The sequence below is a fragment of the Epinephelus lanceolatus genome, chromosome 10 (genome assembly GCF_041903045.1).
Source record: "Epinephelus lanceolatus isolate andai-2023 chromosome 10, ASM4190304v1, whole genome shotgun sequence".
Taxonomy (NCBI): Eukaryota; Metazoa; Chordata; class Actinopteri; order Perciformes; family Serranidae; genus Epinephelus; species Epinephelus lanceolatus.
Genome location: NC_135743.1, coordinates 35,036,942 through 35,059,914, shown reverse-complemented (window position 1 = coordinate 35,059,914; position 22,973 = coordinate 35,036,942). Strand labels below are relative to the sequence as shown.

The 22,973-nt window shown below is 41.3% G+C and overlaps 1 protein-coding gene across 9 annotated transcripts in view; it reads right to left on the bottom strand.

The window, feature by feature from the left end:
- The window catches only part of rims2a (regulating synaptic membrane exocytosis 2a), a 166,965-nt gene that overhangs the window by 118,226 nt on the left and 25,766 nt on the right, over positions 1-22,973 (bottom strand). For 4 of the 9 annotated variants that reach the window (XM_078171967.1, XM_078171968.1, XM_078171971.1 and 1 more), the window contains exons 3-7: positions 22,592-22,624; positions 21,615-21,707; positions 14,735-14,945; positions 14,051-14,062; positions 356-648 (exon numbers count right to left, since the gene is read on the bottom strand). In XM_078171967.1, the coding sequence (XP_078028093.1) occupies positions 356-648; positions 14,051-14,062; positions 14,735-14,945; positions 21,615-21,707; positions 22,592-22,624 (642 nt within the window). Of the gene's footprint in view, positions 1-355; positions 649-9,187; positions 9,627-14,050; positions 14,063-14,734; positions 14,946-21,614; positions 21,708-22,591; positions 22,625-22,973 lie in introns of those variants that run through there. The other 5 variants (XM_033640891.2, XM_033640894.2, XM_033640886.2 and 2 more) reach the window with 4 other exon arrangements.

Genomic DNA, 22,973 nt, shown 5'->3' with positions numbered 1-22,973 from the left:
TTAGTGCCAGATACAGTATCTGTGTCTCTGTCTCCTTTATAGGCCTCATGGGCTCCATGTACAAGTCGTTTTATATGGGGCCTTGACTGGCTTGCTAGGAGACATTGCTCTTGTGCTAGGCTTGAATCACTGTTCTGCACTACCTGTACAACTGCCACATCTCTCATTGCTAATGCAAAAGGGCTCTCATACAGTTACATCCATGCACGTACATGAAGTGGCATCATATAATCGTAGGCTCTTTGTATCTGTGACATATTATTTCAAACAATCTACTTGACTTTACACAATACTAAAAACTACTCTGTGTGACTCATGCAGTATGTGTATGCTTTTTTTCGCATATCAAACTGACCTGTCTATGGGTGCGTCGCCGGGTCCCGAGTACCTCAGCCCCGATCCGTTGTCAAGGGACGCCTGTCTGGGCAGGAGCCCGCTGTGAGGTCTGCTTCTGTCTGACGCTGGTGTCAAGTCCCCTGAGGCTCCCTGGTAGGGGTACAGGGACGGGTCCTGCAGTTTGGCCTTCTTCCCCTGTGGCCCACCCTCAAACACGCCCCGCACCTGACCAGGCCCCGAGCCATAGAACCACGCCCCCGATTTGGTGAGGATTTCTTGTTGTTTTCGGCACAAGTTGCATACCCACATAACCTGCAGGGAAGAAGAGAGGGTTGTTAATATTTTGGAATGGTGATTGGCGGGCAGAGGTTGTCTTATAGAGCCTATGATGAGCTGTAATGGAGTGATTTGGGTATTGCTATGTAAAGCTGTATCGCTGTTGCTGGGTGAAAATCTTTTTACATCCAAAATGTCAACTTTTCAGACACTAGCTAACTAGTCAGATTTCAAAAACTAAAAGAAACTTGGAATTTTGAGTTTTCACCCCACAGCAACAACGTTCTTAAAAGGTATTGACAATTTACGTTGATGAGGTGAATGATGAAGTTTTTTTTTACACATGCAGCAGCCTTTGATATTGACGGGTGAAATGGGTTCAGTTTATTGTTATCATTATACAATTTTAGTCTGTGAGTCCAGATTATCCCCTGTAGATCTTAGTGCGGATAAAACGCGATAAGTTTTCATGCTGAACATCAGCAAATTTTCTTATTCTTTATGATGCAGCACATTAGAATGAATCCCTTGTTTCTGGTTAGCAAAGTGCAACAGTTCAGACCCTACTGTTCAAGACTACCAATTGCAGAGATTTTACTTAATGAGGGTACAGTAAGTAGAGATAATGCAACTGCAGGTAATGTACTTTGGTTAGATAAATGGAAAAAAATAGCAACGTTTTCTTTCTGTTTTAAAGACCGAAGAGATGGAGGTTTTTACTGCTCTGTGATGTCGTGCCTTTATCTGCCCTATACTGCAGTCCCAGCAGCCAGCTCACCACATTAGCCTCATAAATCCAGGAGCAGACAGGAGCCCTGATCACTACACACACACATGTTCACAGACAAACACACACATGCTGCATGGTAAAGCTCAGCATCCCGTCTTGACTTATGTTGTGGAGAAAACATCCATGGTTTTATTTGTAAAGTAAGTGTATCAGCTGATATCTGGTACAATAAAACCTGAATCTCACTCAGGCTTGCTCCAGGTGACCACACCTGTCTTGTTAACACTGAGCAACTTAAAGTGATATCTAAATGCGTCTGAGAAGACAAGGAGCTTGCCAAGTGATTGACAGGCCAGACGGCCAGTAGGGCGGCCAAGAACTACTGCAGCCCCCCACCCCCACCACACTCCCTGCCTTTACAGTCCCAGTGCTGAGTCAGTGCATTACTGTTATTAGTGTGAGCGAGCTCTGAATGCTGCCTCACCCACCATCAGTTGGTCTGTAGCTCGCCTTTTTTCAGTAAGCCGTGAATCAAATAAAAACTGACTGATATGTTATTTCTAGATTAACTGAACTCACTTAAATTGTGCTGGTCTGTACAGTTACTGGCTGCAGCTGTTCAAAGGCTGGATTTGTAGCCATAGTCTAAACCACAACTGCTTATCTCAGTGGCTGGCTGGACCTGAAGCACCCAGTGGTACAGAGAACAGTAGTGACTGCTGTGGAAGAAACCCAACAAATAATCACAGGGGTTGGCAACCTGTAGCACGTCGTGTTAAGTCTTTACACTAGCACACAAGGAAAAAATGAGAATTTTTATGAGGTGCCTGGGTGGAGTAAAAAAGAAAAAAAAAGCAGTCGTCCAATTACACCACTCAAGATTCAGTCCCCAGCCTCTAGTGTGGCTGGCTGAGTCATTAAACATGTCAGTGTTTATGGGTGGAAAGTCAGTGGGAGATCATGTTGTTGTCACTGAACTAGCTTGCTGGTTGGTCAGGGCAGGGTGCTTGTACCAACTCTGGGAGGAATTTCATAAACTTCCACACCATTACACCATCCTTGTGAAGCCCTCAGCTGGCAGCTGTCTACATCCTCTTCAGAATAACAGTGTGAGATAGCAGTGACAAGTACAGTGTGTTTGGGATTCAGTGGTTGTGATTTCAATATCTGTTTCTGTGTGTTTGAATAGGAAGATATAATTGGCATTTGGAATCAGAGGTCCATATGTGCAAATAATTACAGGTTAAGCACACAGGGAACTATGATTCATAGCTGTCAAGCACAGCCATTTTGGGTTAGGCTGTTATTATATACATTATATAGTCACACTGCCATAACACAATACAGAAGAAAAAAGTAGGTAGCAGCGATGCAACAAAAAAAAAAGGCAAGGAAGAATGACCACTGACTTGGCACCTATCGGTAGATATTGCATGTTTGGGAAAAAAATGTAGACAGGCAACACTGCAGAGGTTGTCATCACCAGTTCTGTCATGGATCAGTACTGTAAGAATGTCCAAGACTTTCCTGTCAGCGATGCAGCACCTCAGAAACAAGCAGGATAGTAACTTCTGTGCTTTCTCTGCATTAGAGCATGGAAACACAGGAAAAATCACTTCGGCACATGAACAGTAGGCCATTTTACTTCATACTCCTACATGTGGATATGGCAAACATCCTCAAGCCAACTAGCAATGATTATTTCAAATTTCAAATGTAGTGCAAAAAAGCTTGACAGCCACACCACAGGCAACATGTACTGGCCGATGTGATATTGACACGAGGCTTTTATGACCAGCTATCAATGTTACAGATGGGCTATAACTGTGCTGACACACAATGGAAACAGGGAGGCTACAAATTGTACTTTATGTGTCCCAGAGGAGTGTAGCCAGTGAGGCCATGACTGCCTCTTTAACTGGGGTCATGGTGAGAGCTCTGCAGTGAACCATGAGTCATCGCCTAAGACCCGGGAGCCACCAAGGCCAGATTTTCTGCTAATCAACCACACATCACTTCCTGCACCTGGAAGTTAAACACATGTACATACTTACAGTACACATGTTTGAGCAGGCACATAAACTGTATTTTGCTTGACATTATATCTATAAAATGAAGTATGTCTAAGGAATTTATCTAAAAATGGAATGATCACATGGAGAGGGCCATTAGAAACAAACACTACTTTCCTTCTGTTGGATTTGTGCTTCAGGTACAGCAGGTTCTGCATGAGGGGATCCAGTAGTTAACATTAGGGGTCTGCCAACACATTACTAGATACCATGGGCCCCAGGGGTTGCAGGTACACCACCTCAGACAGGGAAAGTCATAGCTAACACCCTTTTGGATCAGACAGGTTATCAATACATAGAAATAACCCAAGATTAACCAATTTTTCAAAGTGGCTTAGTTTGCCATATTTTCTATTCATATTGTGGCAATTACAACAAAAGTAAACATGATTACCTGGCAACTAAGTCCTCAAATTAAGACTGCATTCAACAATTGTCAAAGAGTGTAAACATCTTACAGACAGATTTGCTAAAACAAATAAAAAAGGGTGAGGTATATATTATATACCTCACATATATTTTTGTACATCTAATGAAAATACTGATGACATACAGTACAGGCCAAAAGTTTGGACACACCTTCTCATTCAATGCGTTTTCTTTATTTTCATGACTATTTACATTGCAGATTCTCACTGAAGGCATCAAAACTATGAATGAACACATGTGGAGTTATGTACTTAACAAAAAAAGGTGAAATAACTGAAAACATGTTTTATATTCTAGTTTCTTCAAAATAGCCACCCTTTGCTCTGATTAGTGCTTAGCACACTCTTGGCATTCTCTCCATGAGCTTCAAGAGGTAGTCACCTGAAATGGTTTTCCAACAGTCTTGAAGGAGTTCCCAGAGGTGTTTAGCACTTGTTGGCCTCTTTGCCTTCACTCTGCGGTCCAGCTCACCCCAAACCATCTGGATTGGGTTCAGGTCCGGTGACTGTGGAGGCCAGGTCATCTGCCGCAGCACTCCATCACTCTCCTTCTTGGTCAAATAGCCCTTACACAGCCTGGAGGTGTGTTTGGGGTCATTGTCCTGTTGAAAAATAAATGATCGTCCAACTAAACGCAAACCGGATGGGATGGCATGTCGCTGCAGGATGCTGTGGTAGCCATGCTGGTTCAGTGTGCCTTCAATTTTGAATAAATCCCCAACAGTGTCACCAGCAAAACACCCCCACACCATCACACCTCCTCCTCCATGCTTCACAGTGGGAACCAGGCATGTGGAATCCATCCGTTCACCTTTTCTGCGTCTCACAAAGACACGGCGGTTGGAACCAAAGATCTCAAATTTGGACTCATCAGACCAAAGCACAGATTTCCACTGGTCTAATGTCCATTCCTTGTGTTTCTTGGCCCAAACAAATCTCTTCTGCTTGTTGCCTCTCCTTAGCAGTGGTTTCCTAGCAGCTATTTGACCATGAAGGCCTGATTGGCGCAGTCTCCTCTTAACAGTTGTTCTAGAGATGGGTCTGTTGCTAGAACTCTGTGTGGCATTCATCTGGTCTCTGATCTGAGCTGCTGTTAACTTGCGATTTCTGAGGCTGGTGACTCGGATGAACTTATCCTCAGAAGCAGAGGTGACTCTTGGTCTTCCTTTCCTGGGTCGGTCCTCATGTGTGCCAGTTTCGTTGTAGCGCTTGATGGTTTTTGCGACTCCACTTGGGGACACATTTAAAGTTTTTGCAATTTTCCGGACTGACTGACCTTCATTTCTTAAAGTAATGATGGCCACTCGTTTTTCTTTAATTAGCTGATTGGTTCTTGCCATAATATGAATTTTAACAGTTGTCCAATAGGGCTGTCGGCTGTGTATTAACCTGACTTCTGCACAACACAACTGATGGTCCCAACCCCATTGATAAAGCAAGAAATTCCACTAATTAACCCTGATAAGGCACACCTGTGAAGTGGAAACCATTTCAGGTGACTACCTCTTGAAGCTCATGGAGAGAATGCCAAGAGTGTGCAAAGCAGTAATCAGAGCAAAGGGTGGCTATTTTGAAGAAACTAGAATATAAAACATGTTTTCAGTTATTTCACCTTTTTTTGTTAAGTACATAACTCCACATGTGTTCATTCATAGTTTTGATGCCTTCAGTGAGAATCTACAATGTAAATAGTCATGAAAATAAAGAAAACGCATTGAATGAGAAGGTGTGTCCAAACTTTTGGCCTGTACTGTATATGACACAAAGGATGGTATGCATACAAAGAGGTAATACAGAAGGTGGTAGGGTATATGGAGGCCACTTCAAAACTAAATTCACTTCCCAACTCCCAACTGTATCCTAATAATATAATGATGAAATACAACATGCAGATTTGAAGCTTTATTCTTAAAACAATTTACATATCAGCTGTGGTTAATTACTAAAATCTGCCCTTCTCTCTCAAACAGCACAGTTCCTTCACAGAAATCTTCAGTCTATGACCTACATATTTACCCCTCAAAACTGCAATTAACATAGAGTCAGTTGCTGTGCACCTCCCTGGTCTGCCAATAATAATTAACCATATTCTCAGCCCTTGGACTGCACACGTCAAGCTCTTTTATCTCATCAGAGAATACCTAATAGCATATTAGTAGCCCCAAAAAAACACGGCAGACAAAAACACGCATAGGTCCAGTAAATGTTGAGCACACTGAGCCTCAGACATCAATACTTGAATATGATTTGCACTTTGGAACAGAGTCAGAATGAAAATGGATGTTTATACAGTGTATTAGGATGGATGAGGAAAAAGTAAGGAAAATGTCACTGCTGGCCTGACTCTTCATATGTCCAAAACATTACATGCACTGCAAAATAAAAAACAGCCTTGTTTTGAGCTTGATGACGGTGCATTTTGAAATTATCCAAAGGGATTTGAAAGACCTACATTGGCCCAGGAGGTTAAAGTTTTATCAACTGATAGAGAAGCATGTGGAATATGGGCTAAGGCTTTTCTTAGTAGGAAAAGTAGTCTAAGATAGGGATGCAAAATTAATTCAACATCTGGGTTGAAATGGTCTTTAGCATTATACTTTTTTAGATTATTTTTGGGTTTTTAGGCCTTTATTTATGAGAACAGTTGAAGATGGACAGGAAATTCTCACGTCTCAGATCTTATAATGACCAAAACTTAAGGAAAAATCTAACCATGCCATATCTCACCAGACATTAGACAATAACAGAAACATTTTGTTTCATTTACACACTTTTTTCTGTCTTTAGTCAAACTGGCAGAGACATCACACAGTATGAGGCTGCTAACAGTCCATCTAGGGAAGCAGGCCAAAGATGGTGTGAGCTCAATCCACACTGACAGGAAACTGTAATGCCCCTTATTCCCTAATAGACCACAAAGACACAAAGACTCCACAACAGATGCATGTATGCACAGTGGCACACACACACACGCACACACACACACACACACACAGGTCAAGCAGCTGTAACAGCCAGAGGTATGTTCACTTTCACTGCAGCCGTTCTGCCCAAGCCTCTCCAAATACACACACACACACACACACACACACACACACACACACACACACTTCCCTTCAGCTTAACTCTTCACGGCTGAGCGCAGGCAGGGGGTTGGGGGCTGCGGCCCTTGGGCAGGGCCATTTCTCCCTGTGTTTGCACATTTCATAGTCATTGAACCTGCAGCTAAAAATAGAAAGCTAAAAACCTGGCACTACCACACGTCGCAAACACCAGGAAGATATATACTCTATTAAATGTGCTATAGGCTGTTTACTGAGGCACTGAATTAAGGGAAACAAAAACCCAGTGCCATGGGATCAATAAATAATTTCCTTTCTAATACTTTCTCTTCAGAACGAGGGTGTTTTCAGTGATACCAGCAAATATAATCTTCCACAATGTGTGTTTGCATAGAAGAGTGAGAGATGAAAAAAAAAAAAATCAGTCAATGATGCCATTGAAGGACAGACTATCTTTGCCAGTAAACATTTATCTATTCTAAAAAAAAATGTGTGCCATATAGTCTGTCTCATAAAGATGTTGTGGTTTAGATTTTGAAAATGGCCTTTTATGGTGACTTGACCTACCCTATACAGTATATATGCTACGCGTGACTATATGGAAAATAATATATACCCTTCGGCAATGTTCTTAACATGTTCCCTTTTTGCCTGCTCCATTCAAAATTTTCCTGAGGGAGTCATACACACACACACAAACCAGATAGGTTTGCAGTAAGAGAGAGCACTGAGCTCTCTCTTGTGGCCATTAAACTGCACTACAACATTACTTAACAGAGGCTCCAGAGTGAATCAGCAGTATCCTCACAGGCATATCACTGTGAGCTCAAATAGAAAGCCAGCTCCAATGTTAAATTAAATCAATGACATTTTTTTTGTCATTCATTTTGCATTCACTCATTCATTCAACTGTATATGTAATATGACTGCTAAAATGATTCTCTTGATTTCACAGGAAGCTATTTCAAATGTACAGAGGGCTTTAGGGCCCTAGTGATTGCCACTACTCCAACATTCATTTTATTTATGTCAAAAGAAATGACGTGGGCGTCCTGGCTGACCAGTCCTCCAAGATGCATACATTGTAACCACGACCCCCCTCTTCTGATTGCGTCCGGAAACCACATTTCAGTGAATTCTCTTTCTCGCAGTTCCTTGTCAGCTAACTAATAAAGGCAAAAATACCATAAAAATAATCTTCAAAAAGAATTAAAGTAAAAACTCCAAATGGCACATGCTGCAGTATTGATGTGGCAGTAGATGACCTGTCATAGGTATCATATTGCTTTGGTGTTTCTCTCCTTCACCTGAAACGAGGTGAACTGAACCACTCATTAAAGACTCATTGTTCAGGGAGTGGAGTGTTCCTCAGAACATCCCAGTCTGGACTGAGTCCAGCTTAGGAGCAAATGCAAGGATCCTATCTCATGCACTCCAGAGCACACTATTGCCACAGATGGGGGCTGCACAAGTGTGATGGGCTGCAATGATGGAGATTAGAATACATGCAGTATGTAGGCCAATATATATTATTCAGATATATCTTACTGTTATTTTGGGGAGCAGTTTAATATTATACACAGTGCATGGTCCTGTTTAGATTCTTCCTCTATAGTCATGTTACATAGATGCAGATTGTAATACAATTAAATCCAATCGATAATATGCTTCTTTCTTTTTTGCCCCGTGGACTTTTGGGTCAGTTCTTCAGATTTAAAAGTTTACAAGGCATTTTGGTGCGATTCATTTGGCGGCCAATGAGAATGAAATGGGAGCGCCTACATTCACATGCTCCAACACTGACTGCACGTGGTGAATTACATTTTAATGAGCTTCTAATTTTAGTGTGCGCGCCAGTAATAATAATAGACTTGATGAATATTTATGTTCCTTGTTTGAAGTTCAGAGACACGAGGAAGAGGAGGGGAAATACTGTAGAAATCCGATGGTTTTACATAGAAATGGCTCATGTCTGTCAGACCCACATCCCCACCAGCCTCTCTCAGACCTAGGCTACATAGACGTGATGCAAAATTTGAACAGACATGACGCGCGCTCACTGAAAGAACAAATACAGTATATTAATGTTATTATCAGATGTCGGCAAATACATGCTCTATCTTCAAAGGGCGTATGCGGCTGAAATCGGTTGTGGACAGGTTTTTTGGGAGGAAAAACAGCAGCACATATTCCCCTTGAGTGTTGTAATGGTCACATTTCTGACAAACAAAATGACCGGTGAAAAACGCGATGCAGTCGCAGCCTCATGCTCACTCAGCTTACCCATGGTGCCGCTGAGGGAAAACACTGTGCCTGTGCGGAAAGATCGCTGTGTTTAAGTCCTTATAATGTGGTGACGACTGTCCGCCGCTCCTGAAAATGAAGAAACAGCCGACCTTCAGCACCGCGGACAGCTCCAAGTCCACACAACAGGCTGCCTGCCGGACAGCGGCGGCTGGAAGCACCGTGAAGGTTACAGCAGGGACTCTACTGACTTCATCCGATCTAATAAAACCAACGCAGTCCTCCTTTCCGTTTTCTATCAACTAAGCAATTACAGCATCCAAAGACGCCATTCATTTAACGGATTCCAATCCTGAATCGTTACACTGGATCCATCATGCCGTGCAAACATTCCCAGACTCAATGTCAGTAGGTCTACGGAGGGAAAACATGTGAGCCGAGCACTAACGCGTCAAATCACGTTACATTTGCCACCGACGCTGTATTAGTTCATCTGTGCTGTGCCGGAGTTGATGAGAGCTCATTACATATGCGGCGCGTCCCAGCTCTGCTCCCACAGTCCAATAGACTTACAGAGAACCGCGGTTATGCAGAAAACTGACTGTCACTGCTTTTTCTGTGTTAGCGGTAACAAGCTCACTTTGTCATTTCCGACTCGGTCTGTGCTGTGAACACATCTTGGGCTTCAGTAAAAAAACAGAACACAGCTGTTGTCATCGTGATGCATTTCTCTTCATGATGTCAGACAACTGCAGGACCATGAAGTCATGGGGCCAGGTCACAAACAAATGTGACCACAAACATGTCAGAAACTATGCTGCGTTTACGTACTGTGGGAATAACTGTGTTGTAGATTCGGGATGCATATCGGTTAAAAGATTTAGTTAAATTGGGAGTATTGACAAACCAAATCAAGCCCCCACATTATCATCTGAAAGGCAAAAAGCACTTTCAAGTAAACTTAAGCCCATCATCTGCCCCTGCAGTATTTTGTCTAGATTCAGGGGAAATAAAGATAACGTTAGCACCCTTTAAAAGTCCTTGTACAGCCAATTTGGAAAATGCAGAGTTGTGCATCTTTCTGCAAACATAAAAAACCTCAAATACAACTGAGGAAAATGTATACTTAGTCATGTGTTTCCAAACTCTGCAGCATAAAAGCAAATGATGTGCACCATTCAGTCATTTTCTGGAACCACTTATCCTTTTCAGGGTTGCAGGGAGCTGGAGCCTATCCCAGCTGACACTGGGCGATAGGAGGAGTGCACCCTGGACAGGCTGTCACACTATCACAAGGCTGACACATAAAGATAGACAACCGTTCACGCTCACATTGACACACCTACAGGAAAGTTAAGAGTCACCAATTAACCTAACATGATGTCTCTGGACTGCAAACTCCACACTGAAGGGCCCCAGCTGCCAGCGGGTTTGAACCCAGAACCCTCTTGCTGTGAGGCAACAGTGCTAACTACTGCACCAAAACAAATTATTTTCATTTGTGCAGTTAATAGCTCTTTGTGTTAACATCGCTAGTCCAATAGCTAGTTAGGATTTGGATGTGTTTAACACATTTTTAAGAATTATGAATTTCTATTTTTAAAATCAATCATTAAGTGATTTGGAATACACTGTCCAACAGGCTGCAACATGTGGAACAAAGAGAGTCCATATGGCGTCTTCTAATGATGATCATTTTTTCTGTGGTGCTGTTTAGACACTCACAAGTCAATTTCATTCACAACAATATGCTATTCACCAACATCCTTTAAAGTACTGTAGTACTTCCCTTTCTATTTTACAGCAGAAATGTTGAGGGGCCAAGAAGCACATGTAACATCTTCAAGAGTTGCTTTAATCACAAATGACTTCCTCCCCAGAGACTGTTGATTCCTCAGGCCCTTTTGAAGCCACATCAGAGGAAATGGTGGGGAGCTCCACCGCTACAAGCAGGGATTCTGAAGACTTCACAACACCGACACACAGTTTATCTATATCAAAGGCATTTTATACTTTCACCCCAAAAACGTCCCTCTGTATTTTGATCTTCAAATATCTACTGTAGAGGCTAAGCTACCTGGTACAATCAATGAGCAGTGATTGTTATCAACACAGATATTCTATCAGTACTTTTATATCTATTATTCAGCTTGTTGTGATAAGGCATAGTGATTAATTGTGACCATATATCAAATGAGTCGTGGATTCAGCTAAAGATTACATTACGTTATTGAGCAGAACTATAAGTCTTCAGTTGGGCCAACGCTTAAATTCTTTTCCCAGCTGTTTAACTCTCAGCCCCGATATATCATATTCCAGTGTACCATAGCTCCGCTACCCTGCCAGACATAGATACTTGTAAATATTCAATGGCGTTTCGCAGAACAAGATCTCTCTCGCCACTGCTGTCACCATCTGTGAGAGAGGGAAAGAGTAGACGGATGGAAAAAGGGCAGATTTCACCACTGCCACCTCTTTCACTGACACACAAGCTTTCAGACAAGCTGGTTGGGTATACCAAAACGTGGGCCGTTGTCTGTGGCAGAGTAATCAAAGCTTGGGACTACAAGCATGAACACACAAAACAATCAGCAATAAATATCCCAATAGTCCAGGTGAGCTACTGTGTAAACATTATCACTTACCTAGCTGTGCAGTCTTCTCTATTGGCTAATAGTGTGCAGCTAGCATAAAACAACATTCACAATCCAAAGCAACCTACCAACCTCTGAAATACTAAAATCTACATATGTTCTACTCTTTTTCAGAATGTTCAGATAAACATTTCAATTATGCATTAAATTAAACGATTGCGTTATGGCCACCTCACACATGTATATACTGTACTGAAAAAATGTCCCACCTATCTAAGTTGTTGCTGATAAATATGGTATAGTTTTTTGCTTATTTGTCTTTTTTTGCTCTAAGCTGCTGTAATGATTAAATTTCCCACTAGGATTACTACAGTAATCAATCAATCTATCTAAAGTGACCTTTTCATTTGGTCTCAGCTAAAAGACTGTCAGCCCGGAAACACTGGACTCTATTACCAGATAAATGGAGAACATGCTGTGTATGTGACAGGATGACTAGTGAACTAACCAACCTCTGTTTACACCCTAACACTCTCGCCACCTCTTCTGCTCATTTCCTTACTGGCTCTCTGTTTGTCTGACTGACGCTGTCATCTGAACTTCTGTATCCTGCCATAAATGCTTACTCTGCTCCCCTGCTGAAGACAAGTCTATGTATAAGCAATTTCTTGGATTTTCAACTCATTCTGAAGGCATATCTGCAAAAATATTTGAAATATGGCAGTATTGTCAAGCACAGAGATAGTGGAGTGACTCCTCTGAACTGGGATCAAATGTTTACTCCTGCATTTTCCTTTGCGGTTTGCAGCTGTATCTCAGTATAGACTACTATAGGGTGTCCTTAGATTACAAAGTGTTGCTGAATTTATTTTTAATGAATATTATATACTCATCAGCATCCACGGTCTATATGGAGATTTGACCTTGAGTGTCAGGAGGCCAGGGCACCACCAGGTAAATAGCTGGCATTGCCTCACTGGCACATTCCAGGGCCTCTCTGCCAATGCCCTGACTGTCCATCGCCAGCCTGCTGCCACTGTTATTATTCAACACCATCTGTACAACAAGGTAACCGATCTCCCAGCTATTATCTACCGGTGAACAATGGCCGCCTGTACAACTGGGGTCTTGGCAATGGAGGCAGCAGCAGGGCAGAGGTCTCTCCCAGTGTTCCTGCTGCTCCATTGTTTGGATCAAACCTACTGGTTTGTACTTGCCTCCAGTGTAGCTTCTAGACTGTTTAGTTACTGTTTGGCAGTCAACAACTAAACACAAGCAGGTTAGGGGTAAGACAGCTCTGTGAAATCTATGTCATACATATACAAGGACAGTGGAATGACCCCTGTGAGATGTTCATCTGGCTGTCTTTGTGCAACTAACTGAACAAACAGAGCACTACAGTTATATGTAATCCCCAAGGGTATTCAGTACTGCAATTACTCATTATAGCTCTCCCATTCTGATCTATATTGTTCTATACACCACATGCAGGACTGCATGTTAGCATTGAATTGGGATAATTTGGATTGGTGTGGGATTTCATATTGATCAAAACTTGCTTTACCAATAGTGTGATTAGAAAAGCTAGTTGGAGAACGTATTATTAAAAAGCAACATTATCCAGGAATGGAATTCAAATTAGATCTACGGGTACATTACCACCTACTACATGTTTAGAGAGGGGTCTAATTTGAATCTCAATATTATGCGAAAGGCGGTAATTCAATCATTTAGAACTGCACCTACACAAAGCTCTAGGACACGTGAGAAAAATATTTTTAAAAAGCATAAACAAAAAGGTCAAAATCTGTACAGAGGAGGGCTAAATCCAAATATGCTGGACACCACAATTCCCTTAACGCAACACGATGATGTCTTTCATTATATTGTCATATATACTGGAAAACACCCATGTCATTCATACCAGTAAAGCAGGCCTTGTGTTACCAATTTGTTTAAAACCCTCAATCCCAAACTGCTGTAACCCAGATGACATCATTAGAGTTATGTTTTCACACTTTGTAAAGCTCACCCCAGAGCCACATAAGATATATTTGTATCTCTGAGAAGCACAATATCAAAAACATTTTTACCCTCTTGAAAACAGTACTTAGAGCTAATGTTGTTTATCTTGTGTTTATTTCAGACGAGCAATATAGATGCACAGACAAAGACTAATCAGGACTTTTCTTGTTTGTTTCATGTCATTATGGCTGCTGTATGTGTATATATACATATCACAGCATTTCATGAACAATGTTTGTGTTCAGACACAGTCCCAAGAAATGCAGAAAAGGATTTTGCTAACCACTTTGTCCTCCTGTTGCAATTCCATGAGAGCAGGAATGCAGCAGAAAGAAAGAAAGAAAGAAAGAGGGAGACAGAGGGGTGGGGGATGGGGGTAGGAAAGATAGGGGGAGAGAGATTGTGAGTGGCATTAGTAGGTCCTGGTAGCACTGTCACATACTCCAACAGCAAAGGATTGGATAGCATCACATAAAAACACTCAAGCTCATGATTCAAATTTAAGCAGTCTAATACTTAAAGCTTTGGCTTAGTCTGTGGTGGGGATTTTACAGAGGTTAGTTTGGCACTGGAGTGCCACATTATGCTAAAGCACCCACAAGGTTCCTTTATGGAAAAGAAAAGGAGGAATAGTTCCCTCCAGTGGTGAAACAGAACAACTGTAAGCTACAGTAAACATGAATAAGGAAACTTCAGCTGTGAATCAACACATAAGAGTGATGCGAATTAGAATACAGGCATGCAAAGAGTTACTGACTGTAGTAGATGCTGATAATCTGAAAAACATTAGTTGCCATTAGAGACACTGTTGGCTCATCTCCCAGATTATGATTTCACTGCAATGTTTCATAACCTTGGATTTCAAATTGTAGTGTAGGGAAAATTTTGCCTGAGGGTGGGACATCTGCATGTGTGTGTGTGTATGTCCTTATAAATGTTGAATACCGAGCATACAAGCCAGTGTTACCTTATTTGACCGCAGAGACACTCGTCCTCCGCACCGAGCACAGAATTTCGTTTGGCAATATGAACAGAGGTGGCCACAGCCATCGGCAAACTTGGTTTTGTGGCATATCCCGCAGGTTGGGGCTTCGCTCTTCTGGTCCTGAGTCTGCTTAGACTCCTCCCCCATCTTCTTAACCTGGTCCTTATACGATTCAAACTGCTGGTGCAACTTCCTGTAAGTGAAGGGAAAGGACAGAGGTTAGGAAAAGGAAGAGAAGGTTTGGTGACCTATTAAAAAAAGGGCTGTGTTTTTTTAATTTATTGAATGCTTGTTAGGGACAAGAAGGAGCCAATGCTACATACCACAGCATTTATAGCCTATGCTGGTTTGCAATGCCCTCGATGAGCCTTTTAATCAAACATTTGTAAGAATAACATTGACTTTAGGACACAGTATATTACCTTGTTTTTTACATAAAGTGCCGTGTTCTAATTAAATAACTATACATACACTAGTCTGGGGCCGTTAGTGGCCGTTTTGGTAAGGAACCGGAACCAGGCCGAGTGAGACAGGATCCGGAATTCGATGGATGCACCTTTCCGTCAAATTAAAGGAACCAAGTTAATAAAAATGTGGTGAAAGAATATAATTTACAAGAAAAGCCCCAAGCCATTAAGTTAATCGATTTTCTTACACCTCTCATCACCTCAAATCGATGGTGCGCCAGAATTTAAAGTTTTACTTTGGTGAACATTTTTACTTTGGTGAATTTGGTGAATTCGGCATCCGCTCTCTAGACCGGAACCAGAATCCAGACAAAATCCAGAGTGAATAGAAACCAGGCTCTTCACTTTATGTGAAGAGCCTGGTGACGCAAGGCTATACATACACTAATATGATGTATGCTTTTGTGTAATCACAATTGACATACAGGATTAATTAATATCTATTTTTCTCTTATAGTCTAACTGCGAGACATGTGTTTATTGCAGAGTTGGATTATATATTATCTTTCTTAATTCCACCAGTCTGATTCGTGTGTTCAGCTTTGTTCTCAAAATCACACTTACACAATAAGCTCCAACTATCGACCGACTAACTGATATAACCTCAGACATGTGCAGTGTGAGATTTTGAAAGGAAAAGCAGACACCATGACCTCAGAAGCTTCAAAGTTAAGCTCGTCCTTTGATACCGCACCCCTCCCAAAACAGGGGGAGGGCGGGGTATCAAATTTGCTTTGCAAGTTTAAGAACACCACTTAATTCCACTTTCTCAGGTTCCCCTGTGTTTAATGAATCATTTGCACCTGTGTTTCTATATCAGGACAGTTGTAAGGTGAGACAGAACACCCTAGAGGCACACTGTTAGATAATGATATTACTAATACACACAATTATTATTTCTCGATAGTGCTCCTTATAGGAAATTCTTGGTGTCAATTGGTGACAAAGACGAGCCCACCATCCAACAATGCATTTGTTAGTACAGTGTCTATTGTGTTACTGTTTGTGTCCTATAGATGGCCTCCTACTGATACATTACACCTGATCTTATACAGTAGATCCTTAACTCCTAACAAGTCCTGAGAGGCTACTGAAAAAAACTGCATGGTCTCTTCACATGCATTTTGTATGACACATGTCAATTGAGCGTCTCCTTGGAAACTAAACACTGGGCTGACTTCATAATATGGCGATTAGAATTGGTTTCGCCCCACATATCCCCTGCAACATTCATTAGCACTTGTGAATTATTGAGCAACGCTATCCTTTTACCACATACAGCTCTGCGTTTGAGATAAATGTGCTTCCTTTACCCACAACCAGACCTTTAGAGCCCAAATGTAATGGCCACGCACCACCTGAAGACTATCTGCGTGTTTGAGCGAGTCTCTGTGCCATCTTAACATTAGATGGAGTGCCACTGGCATGCCCCCCGTTGTACCCACTGAGGGATTAAAGGGCTAATTGTGTCACAGCCTTTGTGTGTTTACCAAGCAGAGATTAGTATGTAGCCTTGTTCAACAGATCCCACCAAATCTCATTTACTGACAGAGGGCCTGACAACAGAGTGATGAAGACTGTGATACAAGAGGTAAAGCCACTGTTTCCAAGGATCAAGGAAATAAGACTACAAACAATCGTGTTTTATTCTCACTTAATCTCCCCTTACACTCGAACGTTTACAGAGACATGAGCTCGATCCCGGGCCACTACATGAACTAAGGGCCAATGCTCTATTGACAGACAAGGTCACTGAGAAGAGCTGTTAAAGATAACCAATGATTACCTCTCCCTTCCTCTGTATCAGGTCACCTCTTCTAAGGCTCATTCGCCCTTTGGGGGCTAAATAGAGGTTATTAAAAAACATTTTTAAAAGGAAATTTTCACAGGTGATAGTTTTACAAGTTTGACTGTAGTCTGTGGTAAATATGTTGACACTATGCTGCCCATTGAGACTGATATCAAGGCGCAAGACGAAAATAAAGAATAAATAAATAAAGGAGAGAGGTCGCAAGTGATGCGGTGTGCAGAAAATTTAAATCTAAATACAAGGAATGAGTTACCAAGTGAGGCATGGGAAGGAAAACAAAGAATAAACGTGGAGTAAGAGTAGACCTCAGTGGCAGCAGGCAGCTGGTACACAGGGCCCATTCCAGAGGGTTTGCTTATTCGGTCAAACACGGTCAAATGTAGGTGACACTACTGACGAGTAATCATACGCTGCTCATTGTCCCATCCCATGCTAGCGTATCGGAGCTCTCTTACCTCTGGGCCGCACCAGAGCAGCTACACACAGCCGGTAACCTGAGCCTCTCTCTTGGACATATGACAGACCCAACAGCGCGGGTGAACTACAAACCCTCTGCAAGCTACTGGATTCTACCTCTGCCACAAAATGTCTGGACTGAATTTTAGCTCCTCTGTCATCCTTAATACATCATGTTGGTACTAAAAGCAAAGACACAACAGTCTATTAACCGGCTTATATGTGTATGTATTTATAGCATCTATTAAAAGGGAAATTAGCACCTTTCTTAAATTCCTTCAATCTAAAACAAGGTAAACTGATAACATTCAGGTTGTGTTTCTGTAGTGAATGATAATATCATAGTTACAAAGTTTTCTTGCTCTTGACTTAATGTAAAGCTGACATGGCGTTAATTGACTGTAGCTGCTTTGGCAGTGAAAAAACTCCACACAAGCTCACAAACCCACAGCTTTGACAAACTGGTATTGCTAACAAGTTAGCTAACGAGTCTAGCTAGCAGACACAGAACACTACCGTTTACTGTATTTGGAGTAAAGTTTCTACTGACAAATAAACAGCGTTTAATACCCATTCTTCTTTCTGTTCTGGTTTGTTCCTCAAAAACTTGTGGTAAAAAATATGTTTTTAGCAAGCTAACTGTTCAAGCGAGCTAAGCTAACCAAGCTAGGTGTTAGCTTTGTGTAGCTGCCATTTTGTGCCAAAGAGAATAGTGGATTTATCAGAGATTTTGTGCTTGGGGAAAAAAGCATTCAGCTGCTGCTGCTGGAAACAAAGTTGATGGAAGCATTTACACTGAACTGTATAAGCCTAACTTTGTCTTTGTGGGTTGTAAAACCAACAAAATAAGGCTAAAACTAGCTAAAGCTAGCTGGCTAGTGCTGCAAAGTTGAGTGATGTTTTTCTGAGGGCTTGTGTGGAAGCAAGCCTTTTTACATAACATACAGTCATGTAAACACATTAAATTTGGACACATTTTCTATGTATTTTTGGTAAATTAAAACTTACTTGAAGTTGCTACATACCATTCACTTCCAGCATGTGTCCTCTAAAGGCTACTGTGGTCTTTAGCAACGCTTAACCTTCCTTAGACAAGCTTTTTCACTTGTTAAAGCGTGAAAAGCACAGGTCTAACAAATGAAATTAATGACAAAATGCCATTCAGGTGTGCATGTTCCACAGCCCTGGTATTGGCAATGCTGACTCATGTATGGCTTACAGGGACACATAATGGAAGACAGCCACCACCAGTATTATTATTTCTGCCTGCACTATTCCAGCTATGAATAGTCAAAATGTCTGCTGTGAAAAAAAGTCTGTAGGTTGTGTCCAAAATTCTCTCTTGTGTAGTCATTCACCATTCCCTACAATTATAAATACCCAACAGATAGCTCTACAGTGATATTGGGATTTTGTACAGTATGCAGTACAGTGCATACATTTTACAGAATTTGGAATCTCATAAATGTTAGCAAAGAAACAGCCGACCATGTTGCAAATAGAAGGTGATACAGATACAACTCTAATCCTCAAAGTCTTCACATGAAGTGACAAACTCATTCTACAACATGGCTGACTATGCTACAGCTTCTCAACCCAGTCGCCAGAAGAAAATGTTGGCATGTACATTTCTTCAAACCAGTTTGTACAATTCATACGTATCATATCAACAATTCCAAAGTGACATAGTACAGTATATGAGCTGACTTTGTCATCAAGAGGTGGAAGGGATAGTGGATGGCTTGTTGCCTACAGTAGGTGTCTGCGAATCTCCATTGGTCTACTGCAGACCATTAAGATCAACAAACAACAAAACCAGTTGTTTTATAATCATCACTATGTTTCCAGTGGCTTTATAACAACCAAATGTGGGTGTTTTTTAGTGACCCATCGCCATGTTTCCACTGAAGATAGTGCCACAAGAAGAAGTTTTTTACAAAGACATTGCATGTGTTTCCAGCCGCGATAGTGCCACGAAAAGGTGTTTTTACTGAGATGTCGCTGCATTTCAAGTCGGAATTGTGGCACCAAAACTACGTATTTTAAGCCAAAATATGATCCTTCATAGGCGAGTGGTTATGTGCCTAAACCTAACCACATGTTAACCACAGCAGTGTTGAAAAGTTTCAGCTTCTGCTACATAATAATACAAAAATGTTATGTACCCATGGTTTGCAAAAACATTCACTGCCAACATGTATTCTGACAATTGGACTGGCTTCAAGCAACTCACTGCCATTTACTCCAACAGAAAAACTAATATATGAATTCAATGTAACACATAAACAGTCACCAACCTTGGCGTCATAAGGGATACAGATTTTAAACTTGACAAACAAATAAACGCTGTCGTCAAATTTATCATCTTCGGCTTTTAGCAAAAGTTAAATCTGTTTTATCATTTAATGATTTTGAGCACGTGATGCATGCTTTTATCACTTCACATTTAGACTATTGTAATGCTCTTTATGCAGGAATTAATCAAAATGCCCTGTTAGTTTACAGGTAGTCCAGAACTCTGCGGCTCGTCTTTTAACAGGAAGCAAGAAACACGAGCACATAACCCCCATTCTTGCCTCGCTGCACTGGCTTCCTGTTCGTTTTAGGATTGATTTTGACATTTTATTGTTTGTTTTTAAATCTTTGAATGGACTGGCCCCTACGTACATTTCGGACCTCATTCAAATCTACACACCCCCGAGATCACTGAGGTCCACTGGTCAGCTCCAGCTCGTGGTCCCTAAGACCAGACTTAAAACCAGGGGCAACCAAGCTTTCCCTGTGGTCACCCCTAAATTGTGAAACTCCCTACCCCCTCAGATTAAAATAGCCCCCACAGTTGAAACTTCTTAAGTCTCGTCTTAAGACTAACTTTTATTCTCTGGCTTTTAATGTAGCATGAGAGTTGTGTGGTCTTCTGTTGTCTTTTAATTTCTTTTACTGATTTTCTTCATGATTTTATTTGTTTTTATTTATTGTTTTTAATTTATTGCTCTTTGATTACATTACTGTTTTTGGTATTTTATTTAGTATTGTATTTTTAGTATTTTATTTCTCTTTCTGTGCAGCACTTTGGAAATCTCCGTTTGTAAAATGTGCTATAGAAATAAAGTGGATTGGATTGGATAAATAAAATCGCACACTGCAAATTACAAGCTAGGTTCTTCTCTTTTTAAGTCAGTTGTCTGCAGGTGATATTGACTGCTGCAGCTCAAAGACAGGTCTTGGCCTAGCCTGGTCCTTGGCTGTTAACTATTTAGGCTTACAATATATCAGTCTTTATATATTTTTTTCTTTTTCTTTACAGACACACTAGACACATTAGACAGGTTTATTTCTACAGACCAGTCTGTCTTGCAACATCTTTTTGCAGCCAGCCCCAGATAACTGAGGTCCACAGTGCTCTTGGTTCTCTATTCTACCTGGCAGCTAACTACGGTGGTAAAGACGTCCATTATTAGATTGGATGACAACAAATAAAACTCTGAGTGCTGAGACAAACTAAATCTGTAGATAAATTTCATGGAACAACCTTAATGAAATTTTTTTTTAACTTCCAAACCTTAACCATATTGCGTTAGTTAAGTCTGGCTTATTTGGTCACATGGTTATTTTGGAGGCCCTATAGCAGCTGTGAGACTGCTGGAGGCAATAGGTTGTTGTAGTTTCATATTTCTCTTTTTCACCATTCAAATTAATCTGCATTACAAGTATATTTAGAGATCAAAAAGATCAAATGATGAGGAAAAAAATAAATATTGCTCAGTGTGGTATATAACAACATGTAACAAACTCTATTTTGGGCCACTTTTTCGTTTCATAAAAGGAATAGTACCAGGGCAAATTAACACACAAAAGTTTATGACAATATTCGTTGTAATTCTTTATGAGTTTAGTATATTGTTAAGTATTGGTACCACCTCACAAAGTATTGCTATTATGTTATTTATAAAAGTAGGATCCATAACGGTACACCATTCCCATACCACTACTCTCTCCTCGTATGCTTCAACAAACATAGTCTAATATCCACTAGGGTCAAACATACTGTGCGTCCAGCTGCTGGGGTCACCACTGTATGTTACTGCCTGCTGGGAGGAGATCAAAAGGGGTCTGTACTATTACTTACGCGTCTGGCTCTGGCTCCTTGTCATTTTGGGACTTTTGCTGGGGCTGCAGGACGTTATTTACCAGCTCAGTGATCCCACTAAAGGGAAACCACCTGTTCAAATAAGCAAAGTGTGACTGGAACATCGCAATGAGTCATCATGGGAGAAAACAATCTGTCCTGAAAGGGTGTTTTTAGGAAGCGGGTCAGATTCTAAGAGGTGAACAATAGCAGGGACATTCACTTCAACCAGCGCAGAGAGAGGAGAAGGCCGGGACACGGGCAGAGCGGCGATTAGTGGAACATTGACAACCAGACACAGTGTCAGAAATACAGAGAGAAACATAGAAGAAGAAAGAAAGATGATACAGACAGACTTACAGTAGAGGGAGGGAGAGAAGAAGCAGGAAAGCTCTACAGCCAATGGAAATGAGAGCTGCATCAAACGCTCAGCTGAGGGTAACAAGAGTGTCATTTATTCCAGCCTGGTGGTGCAGTAGGGGTCAGGTTAACAGACCAGTCAGCCCTACAGGTGGATTTAGTCAAAATGCAGCTACAGTACAGGGCAGGTGCATCAAGTCCACAGTTGCGATTGAAGTACGAGGCTGCACAAGCCAATCAGAGTGCAGATGACACACTGGATGAGAATGGGCAGCCAGAGTTGGTGACCAGGGACAAGGGAAAAGGGTTTGAGGGCCTGGCTATAACAAAGCTGGTAGAAAGGAAAAGCCGTCGTCACTGATGTCATGGAAGTCGGCTGTTTAGTATCCAGTAGGGAATTCAACAATCTGCTTGATGCTTCTCATTATAAAGCTTATAAAAATAAAAAATGCCACTGCACCATCATTGTGCTATCGCAGCTGCTTTCCATGACATTAGTGACATTTCTTTCATTTTCCTCCCAGACAGAGAGGAGAAAGCCACATGAAGCACACAGCACCGACTGACAGGAAGAAGTGTCAAAGCCTAGAGCACTCTGGGTAATGCAGTTTACTTACTGTGCCGGCTGAGGCTTTGGTTCTTCTTTGATCCTAAAACATAAAAAAATAAAAGGTGTGCACAGCTCAGTGCATACAGAACACAAAGAGATGAGGAAAACAATCCAAACGACACAAAATACTGACACAACTGATATCACTTAAGATGTGTATGACATAAATAATACTTCAACTATAATATGAATAATATTCAGGATATTATAGATGATGCTTTGATGAAAAGGACAATGCAATGATGGCAGTGGTGATGAAGTAAACAACATGGAGAAAAAAAGAACATTCAGAATGACTTTAAAGATGAGGTGAAGGTAGTAAGTGATTTGGACCAACATAAACTTAAAAATAATCGCTTCATGTGAGTAACACCCTCTCTCATCACTGG